Source organism: Drosophila hydei, unplaced genomic scaffold, assembly GCF_003285905.1.
Source record: "Drosophila hydei strain 15085-1641.00,03,60 unplaced genomic scaffold, DhydRS2 tig00000237-arrow-arrow-pilon, whole genome shotgun sequence".
Lineage (NCBI taxonomy): Eukaryota > Metazoa > Arthropoda > Insecta > Diptera > Drosophilidae > Drosophila > Drosophila hydei.
The window spans coordinates 2,121,321-2,143,600 of NW_022045691.1; the positions used below are offsets into that span (position 1 = coordinate 2,121,321).

The 22,280-nt window shown below is 38.9% G+C and overlaps 1 protein-coding gene across 1 annotated transcript in view; it reads right to left on the minus strand.

Annotated features, from left to right (window-relative positions):
* LOC111604861 (voltage-dependent T-type calcium channel subunit alpha-1G) overlaps window positions 1-22,280 on the minus strand; it is a 116,339-nt gene that overhangs the window by 7,344 nt on the left and 86,715 nt on the right. The window contains exons 11-24 of the mRNA XM_023323098.2: window positions 22,038-22,279; window positions 18,319-18,934; window positions 17,435-17,458; window positions 15,340-15,639; window positions 15,054-15,276; window positions 14,306-15,008; window positions 14,030-14,239; window positions 7,321-7,486; window positions 4,219-4,374; window positions 3,374-3,556; window positions 2,917-3,096; window positions 2,662-2,823; window positions 1,672-1,904; window positions 478-1,581 (exon numbers count right to left, since the gene is read on the minus strand). Coding sequence (XP_023178866.2) covers window positions 478-1,581; window positions 1,672-1,904; window positions 2,662-2,823; window positions 2,917-3,096; window positions 3,374-3,556; window positions 4,219-4,374; window positions 7,321-7,486; window positions 14,030-14,239; window positions 14,306-15,008; window positions 15,054-15,276; window positions 15,340-15,639; window positions 17,435-17,458; window positions 18,319-18,934; window positions 22,038-22,279 — 4,502 coding nt within the window. The remainder of the gene's footprint in view (window positions 1-477; window positions 1,582-1,671; window positions 1,905-2,661; window positions 2,824-2,916; window positions 3,097-3,373; window positions 3,557-4,218; window positions 4,375-7,320; window positions 7,487-14,029; window positions 14,240-14,305; window positions 15,009-15,053; window positions 15,277-15,339; window positions 15,640-17,434; window positions 17,459-18,318; window positions 18,935-22,037; window position 22,280) is intronic.

Genomic DNA, 22,280 nt, shown 5'->3' on the forward strand with positions numbered 1-22,280 from the left:
ATTGAAAATGAAATCGAACTGTGAAACGTGCGACAAACTGAAGGACACTCAAGTTTGTAGCTATGGCAAAAGTCAATTGGAAAATTGTTAAATGAATGACGAAAATTTGTAGCATTTGATTTAGTGAATAGGAAATGTGTTTCATGTGCTTCGTAGTTGAGCTTTCAAAAGACTTTAAAGTACCGCAGAGAGTGGCTTATTAAGAGCTTTGAGCTCAACAGCAATAATGAAAGCTTTCAATGGAAGTGTGAACGTGAAAGCTCTGATTCAGTCCATAAGCTTATTAAAGCTCGCATTAAAACGAACTTTAAGCAACCGAAAGCTTTATTAAAGCTTTTTTGAAGTTCGTGTGGATAGTTCATTGAAGCTTATATAAACTCTCTGAAAGCTCACATTGAACTTGCTTTACAGGACAATTTCAAAGCTCTCGTCAAGATCAGTTTTAGTTTTACCATTAGCACTTGAGACTCGACGCACCTGTTATCCTCCGGAAAGACGTACATGGAGTAGGAGTCACGTTCGGCGGTAAAGTGCTTGGGCGTCAGGCGCTGTATCAGCATCTTGAGCTTCGAGACGTGCTCCCCGCTAGAGCCGCACGGCACCATGGAATGTCGTTGCATAGACAGCAGCTGCAGCTCCTTGGCCAGCTGCTGTGGCGGCAGCTGTGATTCGAGTTGCTGCGGATGCTGTGGCTGCTGCTGCTGTTGCTGCTGCTGCTGTTGCAATTGCTGCTGATGCAGCTGCTGTAGCTGTTGCAACTCCTTCTCCTCGAGTCGCTTCTTCAGATTGTAATGGCTGATGGAGTTCTTGCGCTTGTCCCGCGCCTCCATATACTGTTGCAGCATGTCCGGTTCGTTGAGGGTCATGTAGGACTTTTGCCATTTGTCCAGATCGATTTTCGAATTGGTGTACGACAACGATTTGCGGTTCGCCTCCAGATTGTGGAGATTCAAGTGCGATGTCTTGCTGAACGCCAGCTCAATGGAGCTCATGCGTCGCTGGCCAGCGCCCGGTCTCAGCTTGGGCGGCTGGTTGAGATTCTGATAGACCTGCGAGTTGAAGATGCAGGCCGAGGCGCGTCGACTGCCCGGACCGCTGCCGATGCTCAGCGTATTGGACAAGCGACGTATCGAGTTCTGTGGACTCAGGCGATTCGTGTCCTTGGCACCTGTAGCGCCAGCTGCCATGGCCGAGCTGCTGCGCAGCAAATAGCTGTTGTCGCCACTGCCATTGTTCAGCTGTGGCTCCTCCTCGTCGCCAAGGTGCTGCTCGTCGGCGCGCTGTGTGCTCGGCCGCTTCTTGGAGCTGGAGCGACGGAAGCGCTGCTTGAAGCTGCTCGGCGGTGCCAGCGGCAAACGTTCGCTGGATGAGCTGCCGCTGGTGGAGGCAACGCTGCCACCGGCGCCGCCCACAGCCGAGCTGAGCGACAGTTCGGATAGATTGAGGCTGTGGCTGTGGCTCTCGGTCGGTGGCTGCAGTGTCGATGCCGCCGATGATATGGTGGGCACATAGATGGGCGGGGCTGCGGCAGCTGTGCTGGAATTCTTGGAGATGTCATCGATGATGACGCTGTGCATGCTGCTGGTCAGGGCGCTGGGCAAAAGGCTGCTCAGCTGATTGCTGCTGCCACTGGATAAGCTGGAGCTGCCAGCAGCACCACCAGCACTGAACCCAGCCACACCAGCACCGCCGCCACCACCAGCACCAACACCTGCACCACCCAGACCGCTCACAGCTCCCGCATGTCCCTGCAACTGGCTGGCATTCAGTATGTTGAGCGGCTTGTGCGCCAGCACCGGCGATGGCGGTATGAGATCTATGGCCGGGATGCCCTCGTCGAGAGTCCGCTGCCCACCGCTGAAAATGTTCGGTGGCTTCAGCAGCGACGGCGACGGTGGCACGGGCTGCGGCATAAGCGACAGGCATTAGTAAATATTAAGCAAGAGCTTAGACTTACTATCGAAATGATGTGTGTTTCTACAGTTATATATGTTCCGTTAGGTTCAATTGATAGGCTACAAGGTCAGTTACTTACATTCAGATTCATTATTCTTTATTCACATTCTGTATAAGCTCATTAGAATGCTATCTATCTATCTACCAAGTTGAATGTGCCTAACACTTAAAGTCTTCGAGTTATGCTAAGTAACCAAATCTCAAAATCACATAGTTCCCATACTAGGAAGTAGTAGATTTCGTATATATATATCGAAAAGCAATAACTTAATTGTGTATTTGTTTCACACGAGCCTCTATACCAAGTCTTATATATTTCTCTCGTATAGTCTTTGAGTTATGCTAATAAAAACCAAGCTTAAATATTCCACAATTCCTATATTAGGAATGAATCTTTTTAATCTGTGCTTGCTTCACACAAATCTGTTTACCAAAGTCTGCCTCAAAACCCAAGTCTCAAACAGGGACAGCTCGCGTCTTAGGGATTTTCAAGTTGATCAGGATTATATAGTCAAAAAAGAATTCCTTTTCATCCCTATATACCTTACACAAATCTATATTCCAAACTTTAATTTTCTATCTTGAAAAATCTTCGAGTTATGCTAAAAGTATCAAGAGCCTACATCGATATTTATCGATAAGCCAAAGAATGTATAAGAATGAAATCTAGTTTTCAAATAAGAATTTTGACTTGGCGTAACTCACCTCCATGTCGCCCCATTGGCGGAAACTCATGCCCGGCTCCATTGTGGTGCTGGGCGAATCTTGAGGCGTGGCCGCTGTGGTTGTGATGAGCGGTGGATCGCGTATGAGTCGCATTTTCGATATTCGTGGCGCCTCGCTGCGTCGCTCCTTGATCGAGTATGTCTGTCGTACAAGTGGAGGTCGGTTGGATATGTGGCTTGATGTTGATCGTCTTCTACATCTTCTTCTAACTAGAAGTTGAGCGAGCTCACTTACCTTTTTGAGGCCACCGCGTGGCTTAGCGTCGCCCTCCTTGTCGCCGGCATTGCCAAGCGAGGCAGAACTGGCGCCTTGGGCGGGCAGCTCGTTGATTTGATAATCCTGAATGGGCTGCAGCAGACGCTGGCGATGAATATTGCTCTTGGTTTCGATGTTCAGCTCGGCTGATTCCTGCAGCTGCTAAAGTGACGATAGACGATAGACGATGAGCGATAACAATCGATGATGTATGCTGATGGTTCAACAATAGACTACGGATACATACCGTGATGGACTCTTGAGGGCACACGCACTCACTCATTTACACTCTCTCACTCACTAATACTCACAACCACATGCATGCTATCTCACTCACTCTTGCAGTCAGTGCGTGGCACAGAGTCGAGCTTGAGCTTTCGCTCTCCCTCGCCCACTCTCTCTCTCTCTTTTCGATTCGATTCTCTCTTTCACTTACCTTGCGCACATCCTCAGCACTGCGCCAGCGATTGCGTACTTCGTAGTAACTATCGTTTGTGGTTGATGAATCCGCTTCGCTGCGTGATTCATCGTACATACCATCGCTATAATTTTCGGCCAATGTCTCTTCGCGCAGTTTTTTTACCAATTCGCGTTGTTCGCGCTCGCGACGTTCATTTCGCTGAGGGAATCAAAATTTCAAAATTAGACTTTTTCGTCAACGTTATCGTTATCGTTATCATTATCGATGCTGTCTATCGTTTGCGCGAGCTATTGTTTTCGCTTCAAGACAGTGTCTCAATTATCGTTTATCGAACTTATTGAACATCTGATTTACTTTTCTATATATATCGATAACATATCGAAGCTTAGAGAATTATCAAATTTGAGCAATAATTGAAACATTGTTTTGTTTGCTTCGTTGTTAATCGATTATCGATTAGTTATCGATATAAATTTCAAGTGTTATTTTTTGAAAAGTTAAATAGGAAATCATAAAAGACAGCAAGAATCGATAGATTGTTAAGTTACTGTAAGTCGATAATTTATCGATAAGTTAGAGAATTGAAATTTACTATAGAGCTTAAGTGAAAGCAGGTTTTAGTAGAAAATCAAAATAGAGCAAGAGCTGAAATAGTATTATTTATCGATTTTAAAGAGCAATTGAAAAATTGATCGATAAACTTGACCTGGTTATCGTTTCGACTAAAGGACATTGAATGAATGAAGATAGTGAAACGATGACCAATGTGGTCAAAGAAAAGGAAAGTCAATTATAATTTGTTTAGTATTTGCAGTATTTTTTAGTATTTTCGTAATTAGTTGATGTTGGCAAAACTCTACCTCTGAACTGAATCCCTCAACCAAAATGGCGACCAATAAATTAAACAGCACATAATTGCCGAATGTCATTAGAGCCACAAAATACAATGCGGCCCAATGACTTGTCTTTTCCATGCCATTGAACAGGACAACGTTCCAATCCTCTTGCGTTAGTATCTAAAAACATTTTTGTTGTTTGTTTGTTGTTGTTGTTGATGTTTGGTATTTTTTTTATTTTTTGGTTGCAGTTGCAGGTGGATTGCGGGCGGCAAAACGTGGTGCAATTAACGTTCATATATATACGATATATATACGATATATATTTGTTATCGAAAGAAGCATAAAAAGAGAACGAAACACCATAAACATGTGTGTGTGTGTGTGTGTGTGTGTGTTGGTATATAAGAAAAAAGAGAGCATAAAAGAAAATACATCATGTTGGAGAAGCAAAAAAAGACGCCAAAAAAATGTGTTAGATATATCTGCTTCTTCTTACATTCTTTTTGTTATCGATTATTATAGATGTATATAAATATTATAGAATTCAATATATGTTAGGGTAATACATAAGGTAGATATAAATATATATAAATATATATATATATATATATATATATATATATATATGTATATATGTATATATATATATTTATTGTAAATGTTAAGTAATATAGCGTTTAATGTTTAGCTTGTTGGCTTTTGGTATTTTTAATATTTCGAACATAAGATTATAAGAACTTTTTAAGTAAGTTTTAATGAAAATTAAAGCACTTAATTTGAAAAGTAAATAAAAATAAAATATTAAAAAAAAATTGTTTTGGGATTTTTTAGTCTTTTTAAACTTAAGTCTATTGCCCTTATATCATCTGTTTTTGGTATTTTCTTTTTTATTATTTTTTTTAGAGTTCTTAAATATTAAGAAAAAATACATTCAACATGGAGTATGAAACACAAAAGTTTGCCAAGGCGCAGTAAAAGCAGTTGGCAAATGAAAGCACAATCACAAAACGAAACGAAACGAAACAAAGGAAAGGAAAAGGAGCTTAAGATTAGAGACACGCACTGTAAGTAACCCAAAAGTTAAGTTGAATTGAACGAACGAATCTAAAGTACATGGTATTATACTTGTAATTCGTGGTGTGGTTTAAAAAACGCAAAGCACTCGATTAAAAACACGTTTTCAACTCAAAATACAAACTCCAATTCCATAGAAAATACTGAGTAATTAGAATTAGGAAACTAAACAATGAAAATTCCTTTAAAGAGCTGCAAAAGCGCGCAAAAAATATCTTGCATATAAATTCAAATTCTTGTTAAATACTAAAAGTGGTATTTTTTCGTATATATACTTTTTTTGGTATTTTATATATATATATTGTTGATTTTTTTTTAATTTTTTTACACGACGTGCCAATAAATAGTTGATGCTATGGGGTTTCATATACAAATCGATTATATATATTTTTTTGGTATATTTTTGATGTATTTTTTCAAATTTTAAATATATATATTTTTTCTTTGTCGTGACTGTACATGAATAACATTTGATTTTTTTCTATATATATATATGTATGTATATAGTATTTTTTTTATTTTTTTAGAAAAGCGCAAAAAGCAGCAAAAAGCAATTGTAAAACGTGAGCTAGGCATAAACGCAAAACGAAAACAATAAAACGATACCACAAAGCTTGGGGGAAAATAACATGAAGAGGAACAAGAAGAAGAAGAAGAGCAAAGCAGCAGCTGTTGAAGGCGTAACGTGGTGGGGGCGGGGCAACAAGCCAAAAAAAAGCGGATCGTAAAGAAACTGTTTATATATATATATATATATATATATATATATATATATATATATATATATGTATATATATATGGATCAGTTGTATATGTGTATATAGAGCTCAAAGAATGAAAATGAAAATGGAAAGAAAAGAAAAACGAAAAAGTTTTCAATTCAGAAGAAAAATCATGCATGAAAAATTAAATGAAACTTTGGTTTATGTTACAAATGAGTTGTGTAGGTTGTGTGACTGAAAGAGAGAGATATATATATATATATATAAAGAAATAGCAATGCACAGAGAGAGAGAGAGAGAGAAGATAAAACTAAAAGACAGCGACGTCAAAGACGAGAGAAGAAGAGAAAGAGACAAAGCTGTCAGAGATTAATGGTTGGAGTTCAAAGTGCGCGTGAGCTGTGTGTGTTTATGTGTGTGTGAGCGAGATAGCTGGCTTACTAGAGACAATTATATAGAGATAGAGAGAGAGAGAGAGCGAGAGCGAAAGAGTATTTGAGGAGCTAGTTCAGCAAGTGAGAGTTCTTATAGAGTGCACACTAAGTGCTGTACAATATGTTCATTGTTCAGAGCTGCCAAGCCAAATGGCAATTGGCAGTGTTTCAGTGTTTCAGTGGTTCAGTGGTTCATAGTGACTGAATAGTTTGGCTTAAATCAATTTCAAGTTGCGCTCAGTTCGCACTTGTTGACAAAATTAACTAGTTCCTCAATAAACGGAATGTTTACAAATGTTTTTCCATAAGTTTAACAAATTTCAAGCAAGGAGAGACGCTCAAAAATTACCTGTGTGAAGGTGGTGGTGCGAAGATGTGTGTGTGTGTATGTGGGTGTATGGGCGTGTGTGTATAAAGTTAGCTAACAGCTACATTCTGATTGAAAAAGTATTTGAAAACTAAGTAAAAGTTACGAAAAGAACCAAAAAAAAAATTGAAAAACTCAACCGAACCGAATGAACTTTTTAGAGCCAACCAACTAAAGCTAGGAAAACGAGTAAAGTTTTTCTTCTTCTTGATATACATAGAGCTTAGAGGGATATGTTTATATATATATATATATAGTATAGATTTAGCTGGGGGAAATTAACTAAACTAAAACTAAGAAAATAGTCAACAGAAGAGAACTAGTTAAAGTTTGGATACAGCTGCTTTGGATGTTTCGACATAAAATTATATATATAGAGGTAATATTTTCGCTTGTCTGTTTTGTACTTAGAGATAAACAGTTGGGTATATATATATATAATGTTGATATATATATATATATATATATAGTGGGTATATCTCTTAATGGATGTTGTTTGTTTTGGTTGATTGTTGGTTGCTCTTACTTGGAAAACTGTGACAGTGGCCCACAAAATGTTGTTGAAGTGTTTGCGATCGCATTCACACTGCGGATGTCGGCTGATTATTTCGGGACACGTGCATTCGCGTTCGAGTCCGGATTCATCCAAAAATTTACAAAACTTACCGCCAAACAGATACATGCCGAGTATGCTGTAGGTTTATACGTATATATGTTTTATATATATATCATATATATAAGTTTTTTTTTTGTTAGAGAGAGAGTATTTTTTTTGTGTGTGTATCTAGAGCATATATATATAAATATGTATATATGTATATATATATGTGTGTGAGTGAAGATTAGATTAAGTAGAGCAAAAGGCTCAGATAATATGATTGGGAATATATATATGTATATATAGATATATAGTATATATAGACTATATAGCATTTCTGTGAATATACGATTCTATATATATATATATTTATATTTATATATATATGTATATATATAGGTAAAATTTGTTTAATTTTTAGATATTTTGTTGTATAATTGGTTGTTGTTGTTGTTGTAGTTGTTGTTGTTGACTCTCAGTTTTTAAGAAACTTGGAGCTAAGTGGGTATTTCTTTGGGATAAAAATTGGTTGTATAACTGTTTTTCTGTACAGAGTGGATAGAGAACTGGGATATTCGTGTTTTTTTATGAAGCAAAAAGTTGAGCAAGAAAAAAACTGTTTTATTTTACAGAGTTTTTTTTTGGTATTTTTTTAGTGATTCTGTAAACCTCATAAACTCTAGAGACTGTACTAGATATGTATTATATATATATGTGTGTGTGTATGTGTGTGTGTGTATGTATGTGTATGTGATATGTAAAGTTTTCTTTAGAGGAATATAGTTTACAGTTAAGAGTTGAGAGTGCTTGTATGTGTGTGTGTGTGTGAGGGGGTTTTGGTTAAGTGGAGGAGGGGAGAATACAAATTCTAAACAACTTAGAGTCTAGATTATATAGCAATTGATATGTACCATGGATGCATACATAGATAGTAACAAATATTTAGACAGACAGAGGGAGAGAGAGAGAGAAAAACACAGAGAGAGAGAGAGAGAGAGAGAGAATAAAAAACATGTGTGTGTGTGTATGTGAGTGTGTGTGAGTGCGGGTGTGTGTGTGTGTGTGACAAGAGGCAAACGACGAGTGAACACAAAGAGTTGGACTAGAAAGTAGAACGAGTTAATGCGTGTGTGTGCGTGCGCATAGAGCAGACAGCGGTAGGTGTGATCGACAATTATCGATTAAGCAAGCCAAAAAAAAGTAATTGCAAAAACAAATATACATAGATATAGATATATATATAAGGGCAGGCGATTCTACGCAACTGGTATGCTTACCTGTGCAGTTTATGAATATATATATATATATATCTGCCTTAGGAGCTAGGCTAATTATACAATCGATAGCTGATCGATAACGATAAAGAAACGAAAATTCTATATACAGAAATAGCGAAACAACTATGGCATGCGTATGCGCGTAGCTCCATAAAAAAAACATGGCATGCCACATCAACTAGGCTCAAACGTGCAGGCACGAAACGAAATGGAATGGAACACAATGAAAATAAAGACCACACCAAACGGACTACACACCACAACTTAGTGCGAAATCGAATGAAAACAAAAACAAACAAACATAATACAAGAAAGAACAAAATCAAGGAAAGTTTTCCATTTTGCAGGCGTTTTCACGGGCCAAATTGGAATTGAAACACACACAAGAACTGAACACACAGACAGACAGAGTGACAAATATAGATATATATATATAGAGAGAGAGAGAGAAGGAGAGACAGAGCACTAGTTTCTGGGAACACAAAAGAAAGCACAACAATTATAATCGAAATTATTGTTATCGTTATTGTTATCGGTTATCGGTAATCGGTTATCGGCAAGGCCTGGCACATTATCGAACAAACCAAATCGAAAAACACTTCAACAAAAGCCATAAACAAATATCAACGTAAGACAAACAAAACAAAATGCTTACAACTTGGTATTATTCTTGGTATATTTTGTTGATATTTGATAAAAAAAAAGGAAAACGAAAAACTTGTTTTGTTTTCATTGAAACATTTAAGTGTTAGTTATCGATAGATTACGATTATGGCATAAAATTAGGTGGTAAACACATATATATATATTATATATATTTTTGTATAGTAGTAGTGGTATTTATTTGGTATTTTTATATATATATATATATATTTAGATAAGTTAAAATTATGCTGATAGCAAATGGGGTCTACCTGAAACACTGTGACGAGCGCCCATAGCAGGCTGTCGAAATTCTTACGATCGCAAATCTTCTCTCCATTAATTTTCTCGCAGAATTTACATCCGAACAGATTCATGCCGAGTATACTAAATTGATGGTTTTTTTTGTATTTTTTTTTGGTATTTTGATATATATATGATATACATTTATATTTCGATAATATATATATTTTTGGTAATATTCTTGTAAGTATTTTTTTTAATTATTATTATTATTAATGTTGTTGTTAAATATTTTTGTGGTGGTTTTTTGTGGTGTTTTTTTTTTTAGTTTTTAGTTTAAGATTTTTATTTTTAGTTTTTTTTTTTGGTTTTAAAGTCATTTTTAGTATTAAAATATTTAAGAGTAGAGCAATTGTGTGAGAGAGAGAGAAAGAAATAGAGAGAGATAAAGAGATAGTTAAGGAAGAAAGAGAGAGAGACAGAGAGAGAGAGAGAGAGAGAGAGTATGTGACTGTAAGTGAGCAGCAAGCGAGCGTTAATTCGAAAATCAAAATTTATTTAATTTTTTCAAAATCTCAAAACTCGAATATCGAATTTTTAATTTGAGCTTTCACGTAGAGAGGCGAGCTTTCAAAGCTCAAATCGGACCGAACGGAACGAAACTAAAAGTTGCTGGAAAATGTAGTGTTAGAAAATATATTTGTATTATTCGAATGGTATTATTAGTATTTTGCTTCTTCTGTTTAAATCTATTTATTATTAAACGGGCTTTATTTATGAGAGAGAGAGAGAGAGAGGGAGAAGAGAGAGATCGAGACAGAGTGAGAAGCAGAGGGAGAGAGAGAGAGTATGTGGGGCATTGGGTCTTCAGGGTGGACATACTCTAAGTATTCTTTCATTCCAGTTGTTGTGATCTATGTCGCTTGTGTTACGTGTGTCAGTATGTGACTGTATTTTGCAGTATTTTTTTTTAGATATTTTTAAGATTTTATTGTTATTTTTTGTTTTTGTTTTGGTTTCTAACTACGCAAACGTTTACGACTTTTTAGTTCAAGAACAGAGCAACTAAGCTAACTAAACTTTGGTTTAGAATAAAAATGTACGATTGAAGTATTTTTTTGGTATTTTTGCATATATATTTTTGGTATTTTTCGGTATTTTTAGTATTTTTGTAGTAGTTTACGATTTAAATTTAAGTAAAATCAAGAGTTTTAAAAATGGAAATTTGAATAGTAGATATATATATATAAATATATAGGAAAGATAGCATGTAGTAGTACGAGTAGTTGAGAATTGAGATATATATATATAGATATATATGAAGTTTATATATATATATATATACAGCTATGGTTTGTATGCTGCAAAACTACACAATAAGCGTACGACTTGATAGTTACTGGTTTAACGTTTAGTATTGTTAAAAACACTATTACTTTTTGGTGTTGTTGTTGGTATCTAATTGTTGTTTTTGTTGTTCCCGATTTGGTTTTGTTTCTTGTGTTGTTTAAGCAAAATGAAAAGCGTGTGGAATTTCGAGTTTGTTTGTTCAGTGTTGGTAAACGCTAAGAAAGCTAAGACACACATTTAGTTAAGCCTTGTAACTAACTAATTGTTGTATGTGTTGTTGCTGTTGTTGCTGGCTGTGTCAAACAAGTGAATTGGCAAATGGCTTGTAACAGAGTTTTCTTGGCAGCGAGTAGCGAGTGAGAAGTTAACAAAAAATTGAGATAAGTTAAGTAAATAAACGAGCTGTTGGGGGAGCACGCAAACCAGATGCGCCTATAAATGGGGCGACGAGTGACGAGTAAAGAGAGTAGCGAGAGTAGCAAGTGACGAGTGGCGAGTAAACAAAAAGCGAGAAGAGTTGAAAAAGTAACGAGTAGAAGAGCGCAAGGCGTATGGGAGTGAGTGAGAGAGAACGATAGAAGGGGAGAGAGAACTAGCCTCGTTGTTGGTGCTCACAAATCGTTGACAAGTTGGTATATAAAAATACAGAGAGAGAGAGAGAGAGAGAGAGAGTAGAAAATCACTCGCATACATTAACTTCGATTTAGTTTTTCTCAGTGTATTATTTTGTTTGGTTTAGATTAAGTGTGCGATGCGAGTGTACGACAACTAACGCAGCAACGAATTGTGTTATATAAAGACAAAGACAGAGAGACAGAGAGTGAGGTAGGGAATATGTGTGTGTGTGTGAGAGAGTTGGAAAACAGAGACTGAAATTGATGTTAGACTTGGATTCGAATTTGAATTTGGATTGTAAAACTCTAACTACAAATCGAGATTACGAGTACACTTAATTTAAATGAGAGAGAGACAGACAAAGAGAGAGACAGTTAGAGTAACTGCATGTGTGTGTGTGTTTATGTGAGAAACAGAGAGAAAGAGAGAGAAATAGAGAGAGAGAGAAAGTCTTACGCAATCGTTTACTCAAATGGTACGCATAAAAACGAGTACAGTTATTACCAGGGCTAAAATTTAAATACTTTTGTTTCTATTTTTTGTGTTTTTTTTAAGGGTTTTGGTACGGTTTTTGGAGGCGAGTTTCAAGTGTTGTATGATGCAGAAGAAGAAGGAGAAGAGAGAGGCAAAGAGAGTGAGAGATGTGTAATGTGGATGAGAGAGACAGAGAAGGATAGACGAAGACAAAGAGAGATCGCATATGAGAGATAGAGAATAGAGCGATAGAGAAAGAGATGCAGAAAGAGCAAGTGAGAGCCAGTTAGCGCCAGTGAGAGCTTGCGAAAGCAAGTGAGAGAGAGTTATAGAGAGAAAGATAGCGAGCATATGCAAGTATCTGAGCAAAGAGAGAGCGCATATGCGTGTATGTGAGTGTGCAGACCGAGAGAAAGAGAGTGAAATGGAGATTGTTTTCATTGTATCTGATGAGATAGCAAGAGCTTATTAGAAAGAGAAATTGAGAGAGAGAGAGAGAGATAGAAAGAGCAGAAGCACATCTGCACAAACATATAACTGAATATATATATATATAGATACATATATATAGACACACATGTTCCTATGCAGAGGTCTCTTCTCCATACGTGTATGCGAACGATCTGTTCCATATATGTCGTGAATGTGATCGTATGTGTGTGTGTGTCTGTGTGTGCGTGTTAATAACTATTTCTCTTAGATCATTATTAGTTGTTGTTGTTGCTGCTGTGGTTACTGAGGGATTAATGAGAGGCTAGCAAAGAGTTAGTAGATTAGTATTACGCAACTCTATGTCATATAGTAGACGAGCTGATTACTAGACATATCTTCAGCATATTATCGAAGCTCTAAGAGCTGTGGACTAACGCAAACAAAAAGAAGACACAATCAACTGTTTAGTGGGTCACTGATGCGGCGGGTCAGTGGTTTAGTGGTTCAGTGGGTCGCTTCGTATTAATTGGATGCGCATCAGCATTACGATATACATTTCTGTACATATCCATATGTATGTTGTATGTATGCGTGTGTGTAGATATGTATGGGATGTTGAGCTCGGCTCGGACTCCATGAAATAGTTGGCAAATAGAAGTATCGCTGGAAATTGACGTACTGGAAATTAGCTGAGACTGCAGAAGCTGGTTTTTCGCAGATTTCGATACAGATATTTCCTGGAAGGAAATGTAGTACTTGACTTTGATCGAGGGAATTTCAAGCAGAGCTCATATTGCAGACAGAAGTTTACAAAGGATTACTTTGATGGACCTCGATCATATAGTTTACTCTCTTGGTAATGGAAGAGTCTAAAATAGAGCTCGAATTCATATAGCTAAAGCCCAATAGGGTGATAATAGGGATAACAACCAACTTTAAATCTAATGTCTCACAGACTCTACAAAGGCTTGAGTTGAGATCTAGGATGTCATACAATACTCTGAAGAGCTCCTAGCTATACGTTTCTGATGGATTTTTTTAACTTATCTTTTAGCTTGACTTTAGTCTCGTTAAACTGCTGGAATATAGAAGGGATATAGAACATATCTTCGAAGTGAAAATATCTCTTTCAACTGAACTCGTCATTCACACAAATTATGTCTGATTAGAGTTGACTCTCAGACTTCGTTTTCAGTCTAAAGTTTTGTATAAGCCTATATAGACATGGGATATATACTCCAATACTACAAAAACACGCGCCTAACGCTTGAACAACTTGGGGCAAATCGAAACATTTCCATTAATGATTCAGTGCTGAGCCCGACTGCAGGATTCGTTCTTCTGTCAATTTGCCTCTGCTTGCCAACTTCTTTCAGGAGCTCTCTGTTTACGCTTGTTGTTGTTGTTCTTTTTATATAGATTTGATATCTTTGACTTTGACAGTTACGTTTCAGTTGTTGTTGGGTAGGTGTTTATGAGGTGTTAGTCGCGTGCCCAACAGACGCCTACCCCGTAGGCAATTGCTGTTAGTTCACATGCATATATTCGTGTGTGTGTCTGAGTGTGTGTGTGTGTGCGTGTGTGTTGGTTACAGTAGAACTCACCTGAATATGAATATAAAGAGTACGAGTAATGAGAAGAAGACAGCAACATTGTCCATGGTGCGCAGCATGACAAACAATTGCCGCCTCAGATTGGGCATAAAGCGAACGAGTTTGAGGATGCGCAGCAGACGGAAGGTGCGAAGGACGGACAGACCTGAACCACCGCCGCCAGTGCCATTGCCTGCGAACGTTTGACATATCTCAATGGCGCTGAGAGGCAAAGAGAGCGAGAGAGAAGATTAGCTGAGTGCCATGACAGCTACTGTGAATGCTCACCTGAGTATGACGATGATGCCGTCGAAGACATTGAAGCCGTTGGCTATGTAGCGAAAGGGTCCCTCGGCAACCACCTTGAGCAACATCTCGACGGCAAAGATGCCAGAGAAGACAACGTTGCTCGTCTCAACAATGGCCGTTAGCTCCTCGGGCTGGTTGTGATACTCGATGCCCATCGACAGAGTGTTGATCAATATGGCCAAGAGGATGCCCTGCTGAAAGTATTTGTGCTCGACGAGCCGCTTGATATAGCGACGGATCCAGCTGCAGACGCGCATCAGGCAGCGATAGATGGCGATGAGCAGGCGCAGAGCTGGGGAGCGTGGACGTTGGCGTTCGTCGAGGGGCGAGAGTGCATTCTGGTATAGATCGTAGCAGCAGGCATAGTCTTCCATGTAGTTGCCGGTGGGGGCGTGGCTGCGACCATGTTGACGTTGTCCGCCGCCCGTGTTGCGGCTGTGATTGCTTTTGCTGTTGTTGTTGTTGTTGTTGTTGTTGTTGTTATTGTTGTTGTTGTGGGGCAATTGCTGGCGCTCCTTGCGCCGATTCTCCATGGGCACGGCAGCCGAGACAGCGGCCAGTTCCAAGCTCAAAGCCGGTGCCGGCAAATCCGCACTCGAGTCGAGTATATCAGCTGCAGCAGCAACTGTTGCTGGTGTTGCCGCTGCTGGTGTTGCTGCTGCTGTTGTTGCAGCTGCTGCTGCTGTTGCTGCAGTTGTCGCTGTGGCTGTTGTTGCCGCTGTCAGACGCTTCTGCTGCTGCACCTTGTTCAGCGCCTCGACCGTGTGCGGATCGCAGCGCGCCAGCGATGAGTAAAACGATTCGAGCGTACTTTGACCCGTCGGCAATGCCGCTGAAAATGCCACAGAGAATGCTAAAAGCTCTTGACAGGTCATCGCATCGTGTATACCCAGTTCGGAGCAATCGGCATACGGATTGGCAATGGTGCCGATGCTTTGCGGTAGATTCACCTGTCACAAAGATTTCAAATAAGTCGATTTTAAATAAGTCGATGCCACGCCCTCAACACTCACCTGCCAAATGCTGCCGTCACCTGCCTGTGTCATCTTTTCCATGGAGTGAATGTTGCCGCTGCTGCTGACATTGTTGGTTGTTGCTGTGGTTATTGCTGCTGCAGCTGTGGTTGTTGCTGCTGCTGATGTTGTTGTTGCTACAACTGTTGCTGTTGTTGTGACGGCTGCTGCTGCTGCTGCTGTTGGCTCGCTGCTCAAAGCTGGCGGCGTATGCAGCAACACGTACTCATTGAACATAACCGAGGGACGGCGGCTAGCCGAGGTGGGCGGACTCAGAAAGCCCGAGGTGCACGGATGGCTCTATAGTGACACAGAAAGAGAGAGCGACACACAGAGAGAGTGGGAGTGGGAGAGAGAGAGAGAGTGGAGGGGAACATGGGTAAAATAATAAATATGCATTAGCTCTTGTAACTTCAGTTGAAAAAACATTTATAAATAGTTTAAAAATTTCATTTAGAATTGCGACTTAAACGTTTTGTTTTAGAGTTTGGCTATGTACAGTGGGCACTGGGCAGGAAGCGCTAATGGAAACAACTAGAGACAAAAATGCCATATAAATAAACAAATAACAGTGATTTGGTCGGCTATGATCGACTACGGGATACCCTCACTGCAGCTTTAAACTTGGTTTTTTTAGAAATGATTAAAGTATTCAAAAGACATCAAAGTGTGTTAGCGTTTGGCCTCTATAGATTCAATCAATAGACTTTTTATCGATAGTTGCAAAGTGATACGATATATCGCAATATAAAAAAAATATATTTTACCTTTTAAGTTTCTAATATTGGTGTCTTACGAACTCATTTAGCCTTAAGTTATAATTATTGAACTCTTAGCAACACTGGAAATGCATTGCCCAACACTGAAAAGTCAGTTTCAAAGACTTGAAAGTGTGCTTCACATCATTGATTAGCTATATTTAACTCGAGCATGGATAGGTAAGCTGTTAAAGCTGCTTAAAAATATTCTAAGCTAAAGCAGAACGACAAAGATTAAAAGCTTTTTATGGCTTGAAATTAAAGCTCGCTCGGACTTGAAGACTTTAAGTGATATCGATTTTTGAGACATTCAGAGCTTAGTTCTTGAATTGCTTGAAAAGCTCATTAAACTATAAGTCAAGAATTGAGTTTTGACTGCGATCGGCCACTTATGAATGCCAGCGCTAAAAAGAAATGCAAAAAGAGTTTCTAATCCCGAGCTCTTCAAATGGAACATGCTCTACACTAGAATAATTGCATCTAATATTCATAAAGCACAAATCTATATCCCTCAAAAGGTTGCCTCTCCTTTGATGGGCGAGGGAATCGTCGAGTTGAATGAATCTCAATTACTATTTACATATGTAATGAAATGAAACAAATATTTGAATAATTAATTGGCATTTTAACAATGGGTCTAATGGAACAATGGACTTCAATGGGTCGCCGGGGGCGGCGGGGCTGTGGGCGTAGGTCTTTTATACATTGTATTCACATTTAATGGGCGTAATTCTCCTTTTCGCTTCGAGCTTTTGTTGTTACATTTTTGATTTAATTGCAAATTTCGAAGTCTCGTCAAAGATATTAACGTTTTGCCCTTGCAGGAATATGGAATTATAATCGTTTTCTGGAAGTATTGTCCTAATATTTGAATATCGTAATTTCGTTGTATCGTTACATTGTAATATCGTAATTTCTCAATTTCTGAATGTCGTAATATAGTAATATTTGAATATCAGAATATTTGAACATCGTAATATTTGAATATCGTAATATTCGAATATCGTAATATTTGAATATCGTAATATTCGAATATCGTAATATTTTAATATCGAAATATCATATCAAAATATCGTAATATAATTCCCGAAAATAATTATTACATCGGATTATTATGGAAACGTAAAGCCGTAACATAATATCGTAATTCTTAAGCCTATTTTGATTGACTCGGAAAGATTTTCTGTTTCAATTGAATATCCTCTGCTCTCAATATTGCCGATTCCATACATCTGCTTGGGCTGCTTCGGCTAGCCGAGGCTCAAACTTCTAGCTTGATTTAAATATATATGTTTTTTAGGGTTCTTAAAGATTTTAGTTGTGATAGATAGCAATACCTTGCCTAAATTTCCCAACTGCAGCTACAAGTTGCGCGACGTTCGTGACAAATATGAAAGATCATTATTAGCGGTATTACATAGTTAAGTTAGTGGGTGGTCAAAAGTATTGTTGGGTTTGATTATTGTTTCTTGGTTGTTGAGTATGTTTGTGGAATTTGTAAGCAAAGTCTGGCCCTGCTGCTTGGTGAATGTCAAGATAATGTATATCGAATATCGTATGTGGTATATCGTATGTAGTATAGCTTATTTAGTTGCCAGTTTTATGTTAGGCTTAGTGTGGGATATCATGCATATGATATCAATTGTCATATATAATTCAATATCGTACATTGTGCATCGAATATCGTATCGTATCGTATGTATATCGTATGTGTTATAACTTATAAAATATGAAAATATTATCGTATCATATCATATTTAATTAACTGCTCATGGAATATCGTATACGGTACGACAGTTTTGGAGTTTATCGTAAGTTTTGGTTTTTGCTGATTTTGTAATAGCCGTAACTTTGTAGTGTATTTAGTATATTATACCAATGTATTGAATATCGTAAGACACATGTGTTTAATTTGTAGTATATCGTATTAAGTATCATATGTAGTATCATATGTAGAGTATCGTATTTTGTGTATCGTATCGTGTTGTCAAAAATAGTATGTCAAAAGCCATATATCGTAATTAATATATAGGATATCGTATTTGGTTGTAGTATCATGTTTCGTATATCGTTAATTGGTTTCTCGTCACGGGTAATTAACTTATGGACTTTATGTGGCCTAGAATTTTAACATGTACATATCGTATATCTTTGGACAGTTTTTGGATATGGTATGCTGTTTACTTCTGTTCGCTTCTTCCTCTTTTCGGTTGGTACTTACGATCAATTGGTCCGAGTCGATGACCTGTTGTGGCAGCTTGAGCAGAATTGTCTTCTGCTCGCCGCCAGTTGCCTCTGGCTTGAGCTGCAAACTGTGGCCATGGTGGGCGGTGGGTTTCTTCATCGAGGAGCTGCGACGAGCGATGCCTGAGCCGCTGCCCTCGCCAAGCGACTGCTCCGTGTTGTCCGACGAGGAGAGTTGCGCCTGAGACGCAGCGCCGCCTGCCACCAACTGTTGCTGCTGGGCCATCGAGACGCTGGCGGTGCTGCCATTGATGCCATTAATCAATGCAACAGTGGTGTGATTGTGGCTGTTGCCAGCTCCACCACCAGCACCACCAGCACCAGCACCACCACCACCAACTCCACCACCGTTGCCGCTGCCATTGTTGCTGCTGCTGTTGTTGTTGCTGTTGCTGTTGTTGTGGCTGCTATTGTTGTTATTGTTGTTGGAATTAAGCGGCACCATAACGGTAATCATCTGATCCTGTATGCTGGACGGCTTGCGATTACTGTATTTGGGACAATTCGGATGATGGCACTTGATGCGCGACGGCGAAAAGGTCAGATTATCAGCATTGGGTAGCAGACCCTCGCGACGCTGTTGCCGCTGATACCTGGACGAGGACGAGGACGAGGACGAGGACGACGCAGCAGCAGAAGGTGTTAAGGGCAAAGGGCAAACGATTAGTGTATATAGTCAAAAACAAGCTCATGCATTACACATACACACGCACACACACACACCTACAAACATACACATTAACACTCGCGTAGACACACACACTTACACTTACATGTGGTTCGCACGAGAACGTGTGCGGGTTCTGTTTCGAGGTTTGGATTACGTGCGTGTGGCTCTCTGTGGCATCATTAGACATTGTCTAATTGTGTAAGTGTAAGTGTAAGTGTGTGCGTGCGTGCGTGTGTGTCTGAGTATGCGTGTGCTTACTAATTAGACAACAATTACATAATTCAATCAAATGAACAACGCAAATAAGCAAAAACAACGACAACCACAACAAACGAGCGTCGAACAAGACGAATGCAAATTAAAATTAAAATATTTTATAGCAATTCGACTTAAGGCAAGAGACAGAGCAGACTGTGTAGTAGAACGGAGGAAAAGAGAGACAGAGAGGCAGAGAGAGAAGGAAAGAAAGAGGGGGCTCATGTGTTGTAAACGTGTACTAAAGCTAATGACTTAAAGCATCTCGCAGAGCTGAAATGTTTGTGGCATCAAGCCCAGTGAAGCACTCGAGCATGACTTTCATTGAGTGAATGTTGCTTAACATTCAAAGTGAAGTTGTTATCTGACCTTGTTATCAGCGCTTGAGCAGCTGTTAGAAAATAATCAAATGCTTACTAAGTCAAATTAAATTCATTTTCATAGCTCTTGAATTAATCTTGTGATTAATTACTTACAATAATCATTGGTTAGCTGAATTTAAGTCAAGTGTGCTGAAAGCACCTTAAAGCTTTAAGTGATCTGAATTGTCACGCTTGGTAAGAATGTTTTAAAGTATGGTAAAAACTTTGCATATCTTGCTAAAGTAAAAGCTCTTGACTTTTAACTTAAGAAATTGGAAAGTTGAAAAATTATTTTAAATTTCTTTAAAGGCTCAATGTGACATAAACTGCCAACCTTAAGCAATATTTTTGGATTCAGATGAAAACTCATAGATTGAAAATATGGTTGAGAAAAAATATTTGATTAAAGAACAACAAACGCTCACAGCCTAAGTTGGTAAGTTTTTTCACTTACAAATTGACAAATCTATGCCTTATTATAATTTTTCATAGCTAAACATGCTACATTTGTGTTAAGGTAAGCTAAGCTTAATGTTTAGGGGAGCTTAACTTTAAATAGCTTTCTAATCTTTGGCAATTCCAACTAGCTGATTATACTAGCATAGTCTAATTCTATATTATGCTAATTCTAGCTTTCTGCTAGCACTCACAGTCACAGTCACAGTCACAGTCACAGTCACAGTCACAGTCACAGTCACAGTCACAGTCACAGTCACAGTCACAGTCACAGTCACAGTCACAGTCACAGTCACAGTCACAGTCACAGTCACAGTCACAGTCACAGTCACAGTCACAGTCACAGTCACAGTCACAGTCACAGTCACAGTCACAGTCACAGTCACAGTCACAGTCACAGTCACAGTCACAGTCACAGTCACAGTCACAGTCACAGTCACAGTCACAGTCACAGTCACAGTCACAGTCCCAGTCACAGTCACAGTCACAGTCACAGTCACAGTCACAGTCACAGTCACAGTCACAGTCACAGTCACAGTCACAGGCTAAACTGTCTAAGGTGACTAACTCTATTTGTTGCATTTGCTGTTCTCTTGTTAGACGAGACACAGCAGTAACGGCCACACATGGGGAACAACACACGCGACCAGATGCAAGTGCAAATAATTGAAAGGCAAAGCCCATAAAAAATGCAAAACCCAAAAAGTTGACAGCTGTAAACGAGAAAACTAAAAAGCAGAAAAAAGAATAAATATAAAAAACACAAGAAGAAACAAACAGAACGTGCGCTGCAGGACGTGAGAAGCGGAACGCATGTTAAATGAATTTTTAATAAATCACAAAAATATATATATATATTTATTTATATATATTTTAGCCAGAGCAGTGGAAGATCCGGGTCAGGCGCTCAAAGGGAAACGAATTCAAATCGAAGTATCGCAAATAAAATGCAATAAAATCAAACGGCGTGTTGCGTAGAGGCAGACCCCTGCCTCTGGATGAGAGCTAAAAACTTGTGAACTGAGAAATTCAATTTGAACGTCAAATACAGTTGGCTTTAAGCCTCAACTTTGACTAAGAGAACTTTGCTTTAGAAGACTCTTGGAATAGTCAATTGAATAAAACTTATTCAATTGAATGAAACTTGCCAAGATTTTACTAAGACAACCATTTGATACACTTGGTCTAGGAAGATGCTAGTTGCGAGATCTGTGAAGATTTATTTAAGACATGTACGAAATTGGAAAGCTCTCTAAGTGTGATTGAGCTGTTAATTGAAGAGGTGTTAGATTAGGTTGGGTTGGGATATTGTGAGAATAGTCTAAGAAGGGTTAGGTTAGGTTAAGGAAGGAGTTAGATGAAGAGGGTTTATGTTATAATAAGTTGGGATAGTAAAGGGTTAAGTTGGGTTGGATTAGATTAGACAAGATTAGGTTTGGCATTATTAGGATGGCTAACATTAGGCTGCCTGCTGATCAGAGACAAGTTTAGGAATGGCCTTCGAGTAACGTATTTTGAGCCTAAGCTGCATGAACTCAAGACGATGAACCAAAATTAAGCAAATGCGAACCAATGCCCAGCTTGAACTTATGTTTGCTAGAGCTCTACCATTAGAGCAAAGAGCAGGTTCTCATATCCAGCGCCCTAGCTAAACATTTAAGATAGTGAGACTTAGTGGAATTTTTGGGCTATATCAAATAGGAAGAAATCGTGAGCTCTGAGATAAGAGCTGAGTCAATCGAGTTGGAGTCCTTCACTTTGGGTGTTGGGAGGCCTGACAGAGAGGCTGACCTGTTGCAGTTGTTGTCAAGCTAAGCAATTGTTAAGTTGATGTTAAATATTTGATGGGATTTAGTTTACAATGAAATAACGAGAAAAACGAGAACAGTGACAGGTAAACAGGTGAACGTAAAACGTAATTGAATCAAATCAAAAAACGGACAAGCAGCATACTTATATAATCTGTACTTCTTTAACATTCGTCTCTTGAAGCGTCGCCACAGATGGGCGATGTATTTGACTATCTCGGCGTAGCATGTGGCCGGCTCTGAGTTGTTTGTGCTGCTCGCCAGCGTCGAGGTTGACGTGTATCGTGCACGCTCCTGCCGCATGCGCTCCATCTCACGTTTCTTGGTCTCCGAGAACTGGGTGGCAATGACGACCAGGCACAGGTTGATCATGAAGAACGAGCCAATC